This window comes from Hibiscus syriacus, unplaced genomic scaffold (genome assembly GCF_006381635.1).
Source record: "Hibiscus syriacus cultivar Baekdansim isolate YM2019G1 unplaced genomic scaffold, ASM638163v2 tig00003715_pilon, whole genome shotgun sequence".
In the NCBI taxonomy this organism is placed as follows: domain Eukaryota; kingdom Viridiplantae; phylum Streptophyta; class Magnoliopsida; order Malvales; family Malvaceae; genus Hibiscus; species Hibiscus syriacus.
The window spans coordinates 483,058-501,857 of record NW_024061980.1 but is presented as its reverse complement, the minus strand read 5'-3'; the positions used below and the strand labels follow the sequence as shown (position 1 = coordinate 501,857).

General features: G+C 37.7%; 2 protein-coding genes across 5 annotated transcripts; both read right to left on the bottom strand.

Annotated features, from left to right (window-relative positions):
• Nucleotides 1-568: 568 nt before the first annotated feature.
• LOC120179987 (protein HIRA-like) lies at nt 569-5,768 on the bottom strand. Of its 4 annotated transcripts, none has more exons than XM_039185434.1 (10): nt 5,529-5,709; nt 5,033-5,276; nt 4,437-4,688; nt 3,956-4,356; nt 2,829-3,837; nt 2,292-2,496; nt 1,912-2,152; nt 1,603-1,725; nt 1,400-1,505; nt 569-1,069 (listed from the first exon to the last, which is right to left on the bottom strand). In XM_039185434.1, exons 1-10 carry the CDS (start codon nt 5,576-5,578, stop codon nt 854-856), a joined length of 2,847 nt encoding a protein of 948 aa, XP_039041365.1. In that variant the 5' UTR covers nt 5,579-5,709; the 3' UTR covers nt 569-853. The 4 variants fall into 4 exon arrangements, with proteins under 4 accessions (XP_039041365.1, XP_039041375.1, XP_039041359.1 ...); XM_039185428.1 differs by having other exon boundaries at nt 581-1,069; nt 5,033-5,308; nt 5,529-5,768; XM_039185444.1 differs by lacking the exon at nt 5,529-5,709 and having other exon boundaries at nt 570-1,069; nt 4,437-4,691; nt 5,033-5,174.
• Nucleotides 5,769-6,905: 1,137 nt separating this feature from the next.
• Nucleotides 6,906-14,472, bottom strand: LOC120180963 (protein SUPPRESSOR OF K(+) TRANSPORT GROWTH DEFECT 1-like). The gene is made up of 7 exons (XM_039186233.1): nt 14,451-14,472; nt 8,567-8,649; nt 8,242-8,310; nt 8,080-8,154; nt 7,836-7,934; nt 7,553-7,708; nt 6,906-7,308 (listed from the first exon to the last, which is right to left on the bottom strand). Exons 1-7 carry the CDS (start codon nt 14,470-14,472, stop codon nt 7,288-7,290), a joined length of 525 nt encoding a protein of 174 aa, XP_039042164.1. The 3' UTR covers nt 6,906-7,287.
• Nucleotides 14,473-18,800: the final 4,328 nt, after the last annotated feature.

Sequence of the window (18,800 nt, the reverse complement as noted above, 5' to 3'; positions counted from 1 at the left end):
ATTTACGAGCTTTGAGATCTTTCTAAAATCATATTATAGACTTCAATAGTAGATTTAATTTTTTTTATTAAAATAGAAACACGTATACAATAACAACCTAAAATTTTTGTATGGAGTAAATACAAATATAATTTTAAACAAACATTATTAACAAAAATATAATTATAAAAAATCAAATTTTATCAGTAATAAATACACCCAGTAACTACATTTCAACGCTACTCCATCATTTTGCTTAATTTAATTTGAAATTAAAGTTAGTTATATGTTAATATCGTTTATAATTATATGTAATACGACGGGACGTTTGGGTTAAGCCAGTTCATCAATACTTACACTTTCTTCTAAATCCCTTCGGAAAGCAAATCAATTGGAGCTGCATAGCAAATCAAATTATCAAAGGCAGCGGCGAAATTGACTAAAAAAACTCACAAACTTTAGGTTCCTTTTTACAGATTCATACTTGTAGTAAGATTCTAATAATAATAAGCTTCAATTAATTATTACAAGAGAATGATTTCGATCAATGGTGTGAGACGTGAATTTACTTTTAACTAATCCTAAAGTTACATGAACCGGAAAAGAAATGAAAACAAAGGATACATCATTGGAGGCTGCCCTACCAATAAGCTGAAGTTGCCAAAAATTAACTCTGCAAATCCCCTAATCTATGTTGATCACCCTTGGTTAGTATGTTATGCATTATTGAAGTTTTCACCATTTACTTACCATCGTCTTCACTTACTGGAGTTACGTTTCACTTGGATCGTTCGATGGGATGCCCAAGTTTACCTCATCTGCTACCGATGTAGGGGGCTACATTTTACCTGAACCAGCTGGCTGATTTTCGATCTTATGTGTCGCCACAATGGGAGAATCTATTGATGGGGCAGAGTCCATTGGATCTATCGTGGGTTGAAATGAAGTCAGTGGAGACGGTGTTTTTTTGGTCTAGACTCTCATAATCTGAGAGGAGATCCATGAACTCGTTAAGTAAACGCTGAACTTTTCTATTGGATGCCATTGAGGGCAGAATGTCCTCTCTTAAAAGTTTGTGCTTTCTCATTCCCTGCAAATATCCAATTTGGTTAAGACAATATATATATATATATATATATTATAAGAATAGGAGGAAACAAACATCCAACTATGATGAAAAATTAGTTACACGATACGAGTATGAAAAGTGAAAATATACGAATATGACACGAACACTAGGCTTGCCCAGGCTAGAAATGATTTGCAGGTTATGTTCACCATAAATTGGAACCACAGCTCAGGTAATGTATTTTCAGACAAGTAACCCTCTAGAGATATTTCTAGAATATGATGAAAAAATGCTGTAAAATAGAAGGAAACAGTATGCAATATTATAAGAGGTTGGAATGACAAGGCTTACAAGCACACAGGGATCCCAAGCAGGATTCTTGGAATCTGAAACCATCCCAGTTGGTGGTCCGAGAAAACTTTCACAGACTTCACGCAAACGAGATTCTTCTGCTTCTCTGACGGAATAAATAAATAGCAATTTTATGGCTGCATTGCATATATGTTTTTCAGCTATTATCACTCATACATGCAGCTGGTTGGGGAGAGACAAACCTTGCAAGGAAGCGTACGTAAGAAAGAAGGCCATGGCGATATTCATTAGGGGATTTCAAAGCCAAAGATGATGCCAACTGAGCTTCTAAATGAGCACGTGTCTGCACTCCATCATCAGTTACCCTATTGCAAAACATGACAACTAGTAAAACTCTATGACCAACAAAGCTACATTGTCGAAGGAACTTTACGGAGACAAAAGTATAATTGAAATTCAAGTCATTAACTTATATAAGATGCCAAACAAAAATAGGTATCAAATCTTATATGGCTTCATGGTTTTAGGGTAAAATATTAATAGTGACAAACCTGCTCCAGCCTGGCTTTCGGGCCAAATATTTCCATACATCCACCTGCAATGCAGCCAGCTCACCAGTCCGAACTGAACCCAAACTCAAAGAACTACAAAAATTTGATGCAGGGAAGCAGTCATCTGCAACCCTCAACCAACACATGAGACTCATGTCAAAGAGAAACGCATGTCGTGTAGCCAAAACAACCAGAGGATAACCAGATTTTGATAACTTTGCAGATAGAACTTTGATTGTTCCTGAAAAGAGACATAAAAGTCTCAGGAAATATGTCTAACTTCCCACATGAAAAAGACATCATAAGCCATAAACCTACTACTACAAGACATAAGTCTTCCGGTATTATACAAAGACTTAAATAATATCGAGTACATGTACCTTTTGCTGATGAGCTAAGGTCCAAACTGATTAGAGAACCCAAAGAATCATGAAGGAGACACTTCTTATTGAAGAGATCCCATAAATACAAAGATCCTTTCCTTGTGACCAATAACAATTTCCAGCTCTCATCACAATCTATAAAGGTTGCTGCAGATCCCATCGTCAGGGTAGGTAATGCACGTCTTCCACACTTTGTATAAACCTTAAAAAACATAAGAAAAAAATGATTAAGGTACATTTTCTAAACAATATATGAAATTTCACAGGAAAGATTTGCTAGGCATATCAAACACATGCAAGGACCAAGTCAAAAACCCACCCTTGTAATTAGTATGGCGAAATGCCTACACAACCTCATAACACCTCAAGTCCCCAACCCCCAGAAAAATGGAAGGACAAAAAAAGTGGGAAAACCACGAACACAACATAAGAGAGCATGATACCACACAAGAAGGTGAAAAATCTCGCACCACATTCACATACAAAAAGGAAAATACAAATCTTGTCTGTCTAGGATACAATGTTCTTGCTTACCTGTAGGCACCCATCTTCACATCCCACAGCCCAGAAGTTTGCATTTCCAGCTAAAACAGAAACTTTCCCAGAGATACGATCAGACCAAAGTGTTTGAGACCCATTTGTGCAAACAATTTCTGTTTCTTCCATCATACATGCATGTCCTACACCAGCAATGTCATTCACAGCATGCTCCCTAAGATGTGCTTCCAAGAAAATTGGAGTCATATCCTCGCCTTCTTTCTTGTCAAAAACCCTAATTGAAAGAGACGTGGTAGAGGAAGCAGTGGAACTTGAAGGCTTCATGCTCCCAGACTTGACGCCATGCTCTTGACCTGCAGAGACAGGAACTTTCTCAATAACCAGGTTGTCAGTAACAGTTGCCCTGGCAGTGATCCCAGATCGCTCCTTTAAGTCCAAGCTTCTACCAATGGTTCCCCTGACAGACGCTTCTATCAAACCACCACCAGTCGGAACTACACTATTGTCCTTTTTTCTGTGAACGGAAGATGCAACAGGGAAATCTAGTGCAGGAGATTGAGCATTGCCACAAATATTTTCCTGCTGAATTGGCACACCGACTACTTCAGGAATGATCCTCTTTTTACCATCAGTGTGTCTGTGCTCTCTTTGTTTCACAGGACTAGAAATTAGAGCAGGACTCTTTGCTTTATTTAATCCATTACTAGCAGCAGGCTCGCTCTTCTTCGCATTATCATTCTGAGGCTCAGCAATTTTGTTTGTTACTCCCAACTCGACAGAAGGTTTTGCAGGTATCTGATTCGGCTGAACATCCAAAGCTACTTTTTTACTAGTACTTTGCTTGGCTGAAGCAACTTCAAGCAATAATTGTGCTGGGCTCTCCAACAAATTAGCCTGTCGACCTCTAATGTCACCATAGCGACTTTTCTTAAATTCATCAAGTTCAGCATCACTTAGCCTGTGGCCAAGTTCTTTTGCTTCAAAATGGAAAGTAGCCACTGTCCCATCCAATGAACAAGCAAAGAGAGAATAACCATCAGAGCTCCTGTTTATGAAAAGAGGTTACTATTAAGAGATACAGAAAAAATGGCACAAAAGAAGAGCAAACAAATGTGTGAATAAATGACAAAACTATATACCATTCACTAAAGTGAAAACTTTACCAGGATAAATCTACAACACTTTGGGCAAAGAAATGTTTGGCTACAAAGAGAGGTCGATGACTTGCAGTTGTCCACACAGTTATAGTACGGTCCTGGCTTCCAATAGCAATAACATTATATGGCTGTGATTCATTACCCCCGATCTTAGCAGCTCCACTTGCCCAGCCAACAGGTGCAGCAGCTTTCACTTCCTGTGAATTGGCAAAATTCCTTCTGAACATTGAGTGATTAAATTTCACTACAATAATCGGGGCATTGTGACCTAAGAAGTCAAATGTGGCAGCCCATTCCCCTCTCTCTAAAACAGGTGCAGAATGCCTTGGCTTTTGGTAACCATGGGTGGTAGTTATGAAATGACCACAAGGTGACCATCCAAGTCGCCTGAAAAACGTTGATCCCAGCTGAAAAGAACATATTTCCATCAGAAAATGAAACAGTGTTCAAGAAAAAAAGAAAATTTCCCCACCACAGATTAACATACTGATTTTGCCCAATGGCCCACTGTTCTATGAGCAAGACTCCAGTCACTTGTTCGCCATATTATGACTGTCTTGTCATCAGACTGACTTGCTATGAACGACCCAATGGGATCCCAGGCAACTCCTTTAACGAGACTAGAATGACCCCTCAGCACTGCTGTGCAGATGCCATTGCTCATATTCCATATATGGACGGTGTTGTCCAAACTGCCACTAGCCAATATTGAGTCATCAGGAGACCAATTAAGATCCACCTACTTCAAACGAGAATAAATGGAGCTTCCAAGTCAGAAGATAGCCAGTGCTTATATGAAATCACTAAAATAAATTAAGGGGGTGCATACAACATTACAGTAGGGAATTTCAACCATCTATCCTTATTATAACTTATCACCAAAACGAAACAAACACAAACTAAAAAGTACAGCATTAGCAATTTGTGTAGTGACAAAAAGATACTGCAGAAACTGCATGCTTTTTTCAAAGAACGAAAAATCAATCAATATGCAGCAGAATAAAACTAACTACAAGATAGAAATTGGAGAGTTGAGTTCTTATCGCTGGTAAAATGTCCTAACATTAAGAGCATTATGATTACCACATCTGCAGTGTGTCCCCTCAGTGTCATTGCAACTTTCCAATTTTCGACATCAGGAGGCTCTCCACTGCCAAATTCAGTGGTTCCAGAACCAGGCTTTCTCTCATGAATTAGAATTACTTGATCATCGGACCCAGATGCAAAGTAACGTCCATGCTTAGCCCACCTAACACAGTTGACAGACCCAAAGTGGTCACGCAAGGTTGCAAGAAGCCTTTGTGTAGATTCATCGTTTTCCAAGTCCCTGCCAACAGATTTTAAGTTCCAAATTCGAACCTGCATTTTTCAGCCGATATAAAAACAGTGAAATTTAAAGAACTAAAAAGTAACAAACGATCTAACACACGAATGGAAGATTCTATTTGTCAGCAAACTTAGATAACCCCTGCTCATATCATTGTAGGATATAAAAGCTAACTCTGCAACAATGATCACCTCTAGCAGTAGAAACCCAAAGACAAACGAGATATGTAAGTGTCAAGAAAGGAAATTTTACCTTGTGGTCACCTCCGCCAGTGGCAAACCTAAGACCACCAGGCTGAACATCAATGGAGAATATCTGCATTCCCTCGTGCCTAACCCAACTTGGTTTCTCAGCAATCATCTTTCTCACCTTTGGCTACTTCACATAATCCTCTCAGTTTCTGCTTCTGGTTACATTATGTCTGGTTAAAACTCAGGCAAATACTAATAAAGTTCATAGCGTTCCAACGAGGGAAAAGAACCCACCAACAGCTAAGAACGAAAATTAAATATAATGGCTCTTGGCCACCTAAAACGTATAAACATTTAAAAAAAATAGCGGAAAATGATCAAAATCCAGAAAAAGAGCACTCTACCTTGTATTACGGAGAACCCAGAAAGGAAACTATGAAAATCTAGGGGTTTGCAGTGCTTTAGAAGCGAAGAAGCAAGGGTCCAGGTACGAGAAAGCGGAGACGATTTTTTGAACAAAAAAGGTTTTTCACCCAATGTATTTCTAAAACTTAACTAAAAGAAAAGGTTTTTCACCCAATGTATTTCTAAAACTTAACTAAAAGAATGCTAATAAAAGGTTTTTTTTTTTTGTATTTTTTGGTAAGAAGAAAAGCCCTAGTTCGATTACGAAGGAGGTAAGAGAGACCAAAAGATCTACAAGTAAAAGGATATAACTTGTTTATTAAAATTTCAAAGATAAAGGAACAAGAGTTTATAATTTATGAATTAAGATTTAATCTAACAAATATTGGTTCACGAAATTCTTTTAAAATATAATATCCAATAAAAGTTTTAACTTTGAATCCCAACAATTATATTTACTTTTCCAAAACACGTTATTTTATATGGAATTATCAGATTGGTGATAATTAAAACACAAAACAAATTCAATCATCATGAAAGATATGTTTTTTTATTATTATTATTGATATCAAGATAATCCCTGTCTGCAGAATGATGAACCCCCTAAGGTAAACGCCACACCACGTTATTAATTAGATAGTTTATGTAATAAGCCAATTCAGTTACACGTATACATTTTGTGACCAAAGATCAAATCCTATAGACAGTAGGATTTTTATGAACCAATATGGTATCAGAAAATAGACCCTTTGATATTTTCAGAAGTGACATAATTGCACAAACCAAAGAAAAAGAGCCTCAAACATGACACCATACATGCCAAAATCCATATACTACATATTCATATAATACGAATATACTGAAAAAATCAAATTTACCCCAAATCCAGTACCCCGCCCCTAACCCACACTGTAAAATAAATAAACAAGCATTCAAAGAACTTCCCTTCTTTCCCCATCCGGCAGCAATGGCCAATGCTTCAAATGATACCTGAAAGTTCAAAAGCATTTGAAAAACACATGCCATCATTATGTGAAAAAGGGCACAACTTATATTCAAGTGTTTGAAGCCAAATTTTTTCAGAGTAATGTTCTTTACACAGTAAAAAGAGACGAGCAATGGACTAAGTGCCGAAACGTTCTTTGCATCTGAATACAGAAAAGGGAAGTTAAGTCACCTTCCCTGCTTGACCAAGCTAAATAGCAACAATTCCTTGGATGGATGATCCAGCGGTTATTAATAGAATACAAATTACAATGATCGCACGCACAACCGGAGAGTAGATCAATGTGACGTATTCATCAAAGCCATCAGCCCTCTTCTCCAAACTCGTTTGTGAATCTTTCATGGACCTCCAGATCAGATTTGCTCACCGTTGGCCTCTGTCTAGCAAGCACCTTATCAAAATCTGATCTCTAAATAGGAGGTGGAAGGATCTGCAGGATCATTAATCAATGAAAACGATCAATCATTCATTAAATGATATATTTATTGCATGACAGAATACTAATTACAATTCCAGTTTTTTTTTTTGAAATACCCTATAGAAATTGTTACTTTTTTTTTATTTTCTTTTCCATGTAAGGAAAAAAAATGGTGAATTTCAAAAGTAAATAGGAAACAATCAGACCAAAGTGTAAAAAGAATTCGTAAACACAGCTTCTAGAGCAAACTCCATACCTGTGCTGCAAGTCCTTTGGCTGCCAATTCCTGCATTGTAATTTGGACAGCACCTGGTTGTTTTGGTCCACATGGCATCCACATGTCATTAGGCGTCTTGTAGAAAAACACCGCATCTTGGGTTTTACGAACAGGTTCAAAAAGAACATCCTTAACCTGTCAAGACAAAGCACAAGTGAGTTAATATCAACCTTTCATATTAAGATCCAGTTTTGAGAGAGAACTAGGCGATGGGAGAATAAGAAAACATGATTTAAGCATCTGGCATATATTTTGCACATACAAAAACAGATATATCTGACCCTGAAAATCCCTCTGTTCGTCGAGCTAAGCTTTCAAAATCACTTCCAGTCAAGTTGTGAGGAGTATCACCTAAATGCACCTGTTGCAATTTATTGCACCAAAGCAAGAAAACCATGTTAATGATACAAAAGTAACTGAAAGATTTTATAAAAGGAAGTCAAAACAATAAAAAAACCAAGCATTTTTCTTTCTTTTTTCCGATTATTATGGATAAGGTCTAGTACCTTGAACATATGTTGTCGAGCCTTCAGATCAGGCAGAGGAATGTAAATACGCTTATCAAAACGGCGGCTGATGGCCTAAAGAATAATTGATTAACAAAAGAAATCCATCTCAGCCGATTCAAGATGAATATATACAAAATATATGATGTTATTATCTTTCACCTGATCAAGTGCATAGGGAGTATTCGTTACTGCAAGAACTAGGACTTTCTGATCATTATTTCCAACACCCTAAAACATAGAAATAACAATGTATAAATTAGTAGAAAAACCCTTTTGGATCTAGTATTAATATTTATGAACCGCAAACAAGCCTTTTGGTGAGCTTAAAAATTGAAGACCAAAGAATTTACACCAAATCCTGAAGATAAAAATGAAAACTGTTTGGAGATTGTAACAACATATTTCATATGAAAATAATATCTTGAAAAAACTTGGACAAAGCAATCTTAAATTATTCTTAGCACATTCACCCGCTGAAAAATACCTGCATCTGCACAAGAAGTCCAGTTTTGATTCGTCTTGATGCTTCGCTCTCATCGCCCTCACCTCGTTGACCACACAAGGAATCTGTTGAAGAATAGGGTAAAGAAAACGAAAGAACACAAGAATTTTAACGAGGTTCGGCAATGTTGGATATATGAACTGCAAAACTACACCGTTAGCATTGACTGGAAATATAAACAGTAATTAAAAATAACAAATTCGTAAATCGTGTCGTGGTAAAAACCACTGCCTTAGAAACGAATTCGCCCCGATGTGTGTAATCGCTGCAGTAGGCGGACCGTCCCCCGAGGTTAACACGGTCGCTCTGAATTCCGTACACCCGAAACTGGAGTGGACTGCTGGTGGTATTGCTCTTCTGATTGGAAAACACTCAGAGAGAACTCACAGAGAGAACTGCAGAAAACACTTTTGTAAGTGAATTGTGAAAGTTTTTTAGAGTGAGTTGAGAAGCTGAATATAACTTTCTATTTATAGGCTAGAAATAGGGTTAATATCGTCCATAAAATTTCAGGATTAAATCTCTTCTTTTGTAACAGCTGAAACGTCTTGATGAACCTGACTCAAAAATAGTCCAGGTTCATTGCATCATTATTCAGCTGTTATAACTCCTTAAATTATATCATGTCACCCCTGAAATTAAATCAAATAACATCTGTAACTCATGATATTAACAGCTTGTCTCCTTTGTACAAAGCTGTAAATCAGTCCAGATACATCTTAACGTTTTTGATTTAATTTAGGAAAAAGCTGTTTAATTTCTGATAACTCAAATCAGTTGTTATCATTTGAAATTTAAACAGTCCTCAACAACCTATAAATATCAGTTGAAATCTTTCACATTTTCCATTTGTTTATTTCAAAGAGAAATTCCTCAAGAATTTTCTCTAAAAAGATAGTATCTGCGCGGACGTGTCGAAGACACGTATTACCACGACCACGACCACGAGTTGAGCCGAGCCGAGACGAGACGAGAGGAACGGCGGCGGCGACGGTGCGCGATAGTCCCCCTTGTTCTCTATCACGGTGTGCGAGAGTCCCCCTTGTTCTCTATCACTCAACAAGGAAGTGGGAAAGCCAAGCCTTAAATACCATTCCCAATAGTGTTTCCAATACTATGTGGGATTGAGCATTACCAACATTCCCCCACTAATGTGAAAGAAATCTTCTGAAACTCGAAAACAAACTTTTCAGAAGAGCAATAGCGAGATTAGTTGCTTAAGCACTAGTGAACGTATCTGGAACTAGTACATAGTGATGATGAGCAATCCTTCTCTTAGATAAGTGAAACTAGTCTGGAACTTTCTAAGATCAGAGTAAACTCATAATACACAACTAACCCCTTCATCCACCTGAGTCCTCGATGTGTAAGATATATATATACAAAGTATATATTTGGCCATCTTACCTCAGGATTCTAGTAAGTGTGCTAGAAAAATGGCCCAACATTTTTCATAGAAGGCGGCTAACCCTTCTCACTTACATAGGTTATTTCATCAAGTTTATCTCAACATAAACCACCCTTTAAAAAGGGATATGAAATAATTAAGAGCTTTTATAATAGTTCAACCTCACAAAGGGTATGGTGACTTTCTTCAAGTTCATTATTAATGAACCACCCAAACTCTGGGCTAAGAAGTCATTAAGAATAAATATTCAACCTCATTTATCGATAAATTCAGTAAGTCCTTCTTACTAGAACCATCCAAATACTTGGATTTGAATTTATTAAGAGTTTAACAAACTCAACCTTTCTGTAGGTAAGTTCATCATTTCCTACCCACTCACTCTGGGTTATGAACTTATTAAGAATAGATATTCAACCAAAATCGGTAAATTCATTAAGTCTTTCTCACTAAGACCACCCAAAGCCTGCGCTATGAATTTATTAAGAATAATTAAGCTCATCCTGGGCATGCACATTATTCATCATAGGGATAGGCAGTAGAAATGTGCACTATGAGTCTTTCCATGGTTTCGTTTGACCACCTGGAACTTAGATAACTAAGTTGGGTATCCACCATGAATTCCTCAATCAATGGGCTTTAGACTCATCCCCCTCGACGAATCTAGGACCAGCTTCCGACTTAACCCTTTGGTAAGTGGATCTGCTAGGTTCTTTTCCGACTTCACATACTCTAAAGAGAGCACTCCATTATTTATTAAGTGTCTCACTGACTCATGTCTTATACGAATGTGTCTTTTCTTACCATTGTAAGCTTGGTTCTTAGCCACACATATCGCAGCTTGTGAATCACACAATAATGAAACTGGAGGAGTCGATCTTCCCCATAACGGAATATCTGCTAACAAACTTCTGAGCCACTCTGCTTCTTGCCCAACTAGGTCAAGAGCTATAAACTCTGACTCCATAGTAGAACGAGCAATACAAGTCTGCTTTGATGATTTCTATGAGATTGTTGCTCCACCCAAAGTAAAAACATACCCACTCGTAGAGCTTACCTCATTATTATCAGAAACCCAGTTGGTATCACAATATCCTTCCAGTACCGCAGGAAAGCCAACAAACTCAAGTTTCCATTCCAAAGTACCCTTAAGATACTTTAGTAAGCGTTTAAGAGTAATCCAGTGCTCACCACTCGGATTATGAGTATATCTACTCAGTCTACTCACAACATAAGTAATATCAGGCCGAGTATAGTTCATTAAGAACATTAAGCTTCCGATTAACTTAGCATATTCAGTTTGGGAAACGCTACTTCCTTTATTCTTAACTAGATGTATGCTAGGGTCATAAGGAGTTCGAACAGGGACGACATCAAAACTGTCAAATTTCTTTAGCACTTTCTCTATATAATGTGCTTGACATAAAGAAAATCCCTTCTCATTTTTGGTAACTTTGACTCCTAAGATTACATCTACTTCTCCCAAATCTATCATCTCAAACTTAGTGGACAAGAAATTTTTAACTTTGTTAATGGACTCAATGTTATAACTGAAAATCAACATGTCATCAACATAAAGACTTATGATAATACATTCAGTGTCAAACATCTTCGAATACACACAAGCATCCGAACCATTCACAACAAAACCAAAACTAAGAATAGTTTTATGAAATTTCTCATACCACTGTTTAGGAGCCTGCTTAAGTCCATAGAGTGACTTTTTGAGTTTACAGACTTTGCCTTCCATACCAGGTGCTTCAAAACCTAGTTGCTGCTCCATGTAAATCTCCTTATCTAGATCTCCATTCAAGAAAGCAGTCTTAACATCCATTTGATGTACCTGTAACTTATGAATAGAGGTTAGTGCAAATAATGAACGAATCGTTGAGATTTTTGTAACGGGAGAATATGTATCAAAGTAGTCTAAACCAAACCTTTGAGTGAACCCTTTGACGACTAACCTTGCCTTGTACCGCTGAATCGAACCATCTAGCCTTAGTTTCTTCCGGAAGACCCATTTGTTGGAGATTGATTTGAATCCCTTAGGCAAGTCAACTAATTCCCAAGTATGATTAGACATTATCGATTCTAGTTCATCATTAACAACGCTTTTCCAAAAACTAGTATCGATAGATCTTATTGCTTCTTCAAAAGTTTTAGGATCCTCATCTAACAGAAAAATTTGAGCTATAGGATCTGAAATGGAGTCTAAATCATTTATCTCATAAATAAAGGAAGTAATAATGTCTGGTCCAAAAGAGGTTTCAAATCTTTGCCTTTTACTTCTTCTAGGCTCGAAATCAATTTGTTCAGAAGACCTAGCAGGATTACTAGAAGAAGTGGATGAAATATATTCTATTCGTGTTTCAATATTCATTCTCGGTTACTTTAAAGGAAAAGTATTTTCAAAGAAAACAACATCCCTTGACTCACAAATAGAATAATCTTGTAAAAGCATGAATCTGTATGTAGCACTATTCGTAGCATACCCTATAAACACTACATCAACAGTTTTAGGTCCGATGGTGGACTTCTTAAAGTCTGGCAAACCCACTTTGGCCAGACACCCCCACACTTTCAGGTATTATAAATTAGGAGCGTATCCTTTCCACAATTCATATGGGGTAGAATCTAATTTCTTATGAGGAACTCGGTTCAAGATATGAGTTGCCGATAGAATGACTTCCCCCCACATGTTATTAGATAACCCTGAACTTATTAGTAAAGAATTCATCATCTCTTTTAAAGTTCTATTTTTCCTTTCGGCTATACCATTCTATTGAGGAAAATAGGGGGCTGAAGTTTCATGAATTATGTCATTCTTTTCACAAATATCTTTTAAGAAATTAGATCCATATTCACCACCTCTATCAGATCTAACCCGTTTGATTCTCCTATCTAACTGATTTTCTACTTCTGCCTTATAAATAAGAAAGAAGTTTTCAGCTTCATCTTTAGTTCTTAGGAGATAAACTTTTGTATATCTTGAATAATCATCTACAAAAGTTATGTAGTAGTATTTTTCTCCTTTACTTTCAGTGTTTCTAAAATCTGCTAGATCAGTATGAATGAGTTCTAACAGTTCAGTCTTTCTATTAGAAACAGTCTTAAAGTGAGGTCTAGTATGCTTAGCTTCTACACAAATCTCACATTTGTTAAAGCTAGTTGTGTCTAGTTTAGGCAGAACATTCATATTCATTAATTTCTTTAAAGCATGAATATTCACATGTCCTAATCTAGCATGCCACATATCAATGGATTCAACAATATAAGCAGAAGTGGTAGCTTTATTTTCATTAAATTGAGTTTCTATGACAAATAAACCATTGCTTAAAAACCCTTTCCCCACATAATCATCATTTCGGGAAAGTACAAGTTTATCTGCCTCAAAAACTAACTTAATGCCTGCCTTATTCAGAAGCCCACCACTTATCAAATTTCTATGCAAGGCATGTACATACAGAACATTATTTAAAGCCAGAGTTTTCCCAGAAGTCATCTTGAGTAAAACCTTGCCTTTTCCTAGCACTTCAGAACTGCTAGAGTTCCCCATATACACACGTTCACCAGTGTTCCCATCCTCGAACTCGGTGAAAAAATCCTTTCTTGCGCAGAAATACTTCAAAGCGCCAGTGTCAACTACCCATTCTGAACTGTTCTCCACCAGATTAACTTCTGAGACCACCGCAACAATGATCTCATCATCTTCTTCTACAACGTGCATCTGTGGCTTGATGTCATTCTGGCGGTCTGAGCGGTGTTGGCATTGGTAAGCTTTGTGGCCGGGTAAACCGCAGACATAACACTTGAACGTCTTTTCTTCCGGTTTGGCCTTTCCTGACTTCTTGAAGTTGGTAGCCTTCTGTGGTTTCGTCTTCTTGTCTTGATTCCCACGTTTCATGATCTTCTTATATTTAGACTCAACCAAGTTAGCTTTAAAAGATAAATTACTCATAGAATTAGTAAGCTTATCTTTTAAACGGTTGGCTTCTTCAATCTTCATATGGCCCACAAGTTCTTCAAGCGAAATGTCTCTCTTCTTATGCTTAAGAGAGTTGCGGTAGTCGGACCAGGACTTGGGCAGCTTCTCAATGAGTACATTGGCTTGCAGCACCTCACACATTTGCATCCCTTCAGCGATGATGTCAGCGACTAAGTTTTCATAGTCATGGACTTGATCCATTATTGGCTTGTCGTCTGTCATCTGGAATTTGAGCCATTCGCCAACAACGTACTTCTTGATGCCCGCATCGTCTGCACCATACTTTTTGTCGAGAGTGTCCCATATTGCCTTGGCACTCCTTTCTCTAAGGAACATATCAAATAGTTTATTTGACATGTGGCTGAGCATATGTCCTCGTACTGTCTTGTTGTTTTTCTCGTATTTCTCGTAGGTAGCGAGAGCGGCGGCGGCGGTTGCTAAGGCATCATCATTGAGGACCACATCCGCATCATTACCGGCAGTTGGAGTTGGCGGCATGGTAGGTGGTGGCTTGAGCAGCACGTAGTCAAGATCAAGCTACTCGAAGAATATCAGGATTCTTTGGGACCACCTTCTATAATTCTTTCCATCAAGTGCATCGAGCTTAGAAAGATCGGGGATTAGTTTGCTCAAAGGTGTTGTCATGATTATAGTATATGGAATTCGTTTCTAAATTGTTGGATATATGAACTGCAAAACTACACCGTTAGCACTGACTGGAAATATAAACAGTAATTAAAAGGAACAAATTCGTAAACCGTGTCATGGTAAAAACCACTTCCTTAGAAACGAATTCGCTCCGATGTGTGTAATCGCTGCAGTAGGCGGACCGTCCCCCGAGGTTAACACGGTCGCTCCGAATTCCGTACACCCGAAACCGGAGTGGACTGCTGGTGGTATTGTTCTTCTGATTGGAAAGCACTCAGAGAGAACTCACAGAGAGAACTGTAGAAAACACTTTTGTAAGTGAATTGTGAAAGTTTTTTAGAGTGAGTTGAGAAGCTGAATATAGCTCTCTATTTATAGGCTAGAAATAGGGTTAATATCGTCCATAAAATTTCAGGATTAAATATCTTCTTTTGTAACAGCTGAAACGTCTAGATGAACCTGACTCAAAAATAGTCCAGGTTCATTGTATCATTATTCAGCTGTTATAACTCCTGAAATTATATCATTTAACCCCTGGAATTAAATCAAATAACTCCTGTAACTCCTGATAACTCATAAATCAGTTGTTATCATTTGAAATTTAAACCGTCCTCAACAGCCTATAAATATCAGTTGAAATCTTTCACATTTTCCATTTGTTTCTTTCAAAGAGAAATTCCTCAAGAATTTTCTCTAAAAAGATAGTATCATTCGACACGTATTACCACCACCACCACCACCACCACCACGAGCCGACCCGAGCCGGGACGGCGGCGGCGGCGGTGCGCGAGAGTCCCCCTTGTTCTCTATCACTCAACAAGGAAGTGGGAAAGCCAAGCCTTAAATATCATTCCCAATAGTGTTTCCAATACTATGTGGGATTGAGCATTACCAACAGGCAATGTACTTACGTCCTCGGTGCCTAGACGGTGCTAGAAGTTTTATTCAATGTCTCATAAGTTTAGGTTTAGGTTACATCTCTATTTATAATAAAAAACCTGATACATAACTAACGAATATGATGGAAGGAGCACTATCACGAGCCATCTGGAAAAGGTTTGAAACCAGCTTTTCACTTTCTCCCATCCACTTTGACACAAGGTCTGACGAAGAAACACTAGCAGAGAAAGAAGGGGGGAAAAGAATTAAATTTCAAAAGCAAAACAAGCAGAAACCTAGCAAACATGCACATATATAGAACAGATGTATATAGAAAATTAAATACCACAAAAAAAGTTTGAAAATATAATTAAATGTGATTCAAAAAGGTAAAGTTATTATTATACATGAATGGATTCTGCTACCCTTGCACTCTTTAAGGTTAGTTAATATTCTATTTATAGTGATAGTGTTAGTTGACAGGTGGTGACTACATGCCTAACTCAATGACACAGAAAATGGCACAACTGCTAACATATCTTCGAGGTTACATTAGATTTCCCAACAACCATCCTAACTCACCAATATAAATAGTTTTACAGGGAAACACTAATCACACAAGGCATCTTTTTAAAACTCCCATATCCTCAAGACCTCCACATCAATGGATGTTATACATTATAATTGTATGGCTATAATAACTGTGCAAGCCTAAGCCCATTCCTGAAGCACACAATGAAAAATTCTTATCATTGTTATCTTAATCGTTACATCTATTTTTGTTTTCCTTCAAATAACTAATATTACTACCTGACGTGGTAAAGTTTTGAAGTAATCTACCAATGTCGTCATTTTATTGGACTCGGTACTGGCAATTAAAAATAACAAAAGAAAGTTTCTAGAGTAGGAGAAAGTAAATCAAGGTACGTGAAAGACATAGCACTTCAATGTGATTTGAATTACGATAGAAGAGTTCAAAATAGTAAATCTAGTTGCCAAAAATCTCAACAAAAGCAAATGTAGGCTTTATTTGCGCTTGAAAACCTTACTAGAAAAAATCTTAGCAGAAACAAAATTAGGATTTATCCGTGAGTTGTTTTTATGTGCAGATCGAGGCTAAATAAATTTGTTTACCTGAAAAATGTAGAGTCTACTTCAGTAGCAACAGCCTTGGCTAAGTATGATTTCCCAGTCCCAGGAGGCCCGTACAAAAGAACTTGAATGAGGCCTTACCTTTGGGGAAAAAACCTAGAAAAGATGATGGTTTACCACAGGCCACCAGCGAATATGACAATAGAATGGATCTTGACGGGATTGATGAAATCATGAATGAAGCAACAGCGAGTCTACCGGATCAAATCCTGGAGTACACGGTGTACAGTGATACAACTGAGGATGCAGCGCAGACTACAAAACCATGCTTCAGGGATATGGTCATTGGAAACAATGGATCACAGAAGAAAGATAATTTCATAGCAGACCTTGATGTCGATCTATCTGAAGGGGGTGTTCAAGTTAGTATGGAAGGAAACATACCAGAGATATGCTTTTCTAAAAGAGTGCATAACTCGATTGATGAAAAGCTCTCTAAATCGGTTATTGTTCAATAGTTGAGGAAGAAAATTGGATATAATGCTTTGTGGAACTGCATCCAAATTTTGTGGAGGCCTGCTGGGGAGATGCAATTGGTGAATCTTGATAATGAATATTTCATCGCCTGCTTTGCTCTTGAAAACGACTTCCTTAATGTGCTTACTAGAGGACCCTGGATGGTGTACGGTAGATACCTTACGGTACAGCTTCGGTCGAGAAGTTTTTCTATAGTGGAAGATCATCCGAGAGCGATACTGGTGTAAAGTCAACAATGGTGGGAGGGAGCACCGCCTAAATGCATGGGTTTTCAACAAAGGGACACCGAATTCGGTGCCCAAATTTTTTTATCGAAATGTAATAGGGTTAATTATATTTTAGTCTCTGCATACTTTAGGATATTTACAAGATTAGTCCTAAACTTCAACTATAAATACACTAACCCATTTAGTTTCAAAATTATCCCAAATCATTTCTTTCTCCCAACACTAAAGAGTTTAGAGAGTTTTATTGTGAGTTGTGAGTGTTTTGTAAACACCTGTAAATTTTCTCTCTTTAGTAAAAGATCTGCAGCAGTCTGGAGACGTAGACAAAATTGGTTGAACTCCGTTATCAATTTCGGGTATTATTTTTCCGCTTTTATTTCGTATTCTCACTAATCTAGTTATAGGGAAATTACTCGGTTATTTCCCAACAACTGACATCAGAGCTTTTGGTGGTGAATTTTGTCGGTTTTTTATGAGGTTACTATTCATTACTATTCACATAAATAGTGAATTTTGTGAATAGTAAAAATTTTGTCGGCGATACGAATATGTCGACGGAGGTGTTCTAATACACGGTGGTTCGCATAAATTGTCAGAAACGATCCAAACGAAGTCAGATTCGAGTGGGAGCGATGGTTGCAGACGAAGGGAATGTGAAAATTGAGAAGTTCGATGGTGTAGATTTTGACTTTTGGAAGATGTAGATTGAAGATTTTTTGTACCAGAAAAATCTATATCAACCTCTCTCAGGAAAGTAACCAAAGGGCATGAAGAATGAAGACTGAGCTCTTCTCGACAGACAAACCCTCGGAGTTATCCGATTGACGTTATCCCGCAAGCTTTCAACATAACAAAGGAAAAGACCACGGTGGGTCTTATGGCGGCTCTCTCTAGTATGTATGAGAAGCCATCGACCTCAAACAAAGTTCACTTGATGAGACGATTATTCAATTTACGGATGGCGGAAGGGGCATCAGTGGCTCAACACCTAAATGAACTCAACACAATTACAACCCAGTTGAGTTCCGTGGAAATTGAATTCGATGATGAAGTTCGAGCTTTAATTATCTTATCAACTCTACCAGATAATTGGAATGCTACTGTTACAGCAGTCAGCAGCTCGTCGGGAAACAACAAATTAAAATTCGGCGATGTTCGAGATTTGATATTGAGTGAAGAAATTTGACGGAGAGAATCGGGAAAAGCATCAACCTCCTCAGCATTGCACACGGAGTCAGAGGGAGAACTTCATAAAGAAATTCAAATCGTGGCAGATCGAAATCTAGAAGGGAAAAATCAATAACATGAAAGAAAGATTTTACCTGTTATAATTGTGCAAGAATGATCACTTTAAAAGAAATTGTCGAGCACCGAAGAAATATATCGGCGCACAGGAATCTGCCAACATGACAGAGGAGACAGGTGATGCCATGATTCTAAGCG

What these genes read in the sequence shown, in the direction of transcription:
- LOC120179987 (XM_039185428.1), bottom strand. Translation starts at nt 5,636, where the DNA reads ATGATTGCTGAGAAACCAAGTTGGGTTAGGCACGAGGGAATGCAGATA. An exon ending in GTGAAGATGGGTGCCTACAG is followed by an intron (nt 2,497 to 2,828) that starts GTAAGCAAGAAC and finishes ATGTTTTTTAAG; the next exon opens with GTTTATACAAAGTGTGGAAG. An exon ending in CTTGGGATCCCTGTGTGCTT is followed by an intron (nt 1,070 to 1,399) that starts GTAAGCCTTGTC and finishes GGATATTTGCAG; the next exon opens with GGAATGAGAAAGCACAAACT.
- LOC120180963 (XM_039186233.1), bottom strand. Translation starts at nt 14,472, where the DNA reads ATGCCGCCAACTCCAACTGCCG. An exon ending in CTCCCTATGCACTTGATCAG is followed by an intron (nt 8,155 to 8,241) that starts GTGAAAGATAAT and finishes ATTATTCTTTAG; the next exon opens with GCCATCAGCCGCCGTTTTGA. An exon ending in CTCGACAACATATGTTCAAG is followed by an intron (nt 7,935 to 8,079) that starts GTACTAGACCTT and finishes AAATTGCAACAG; the next exon opens with GTGCATTTAGGTGATACTCC.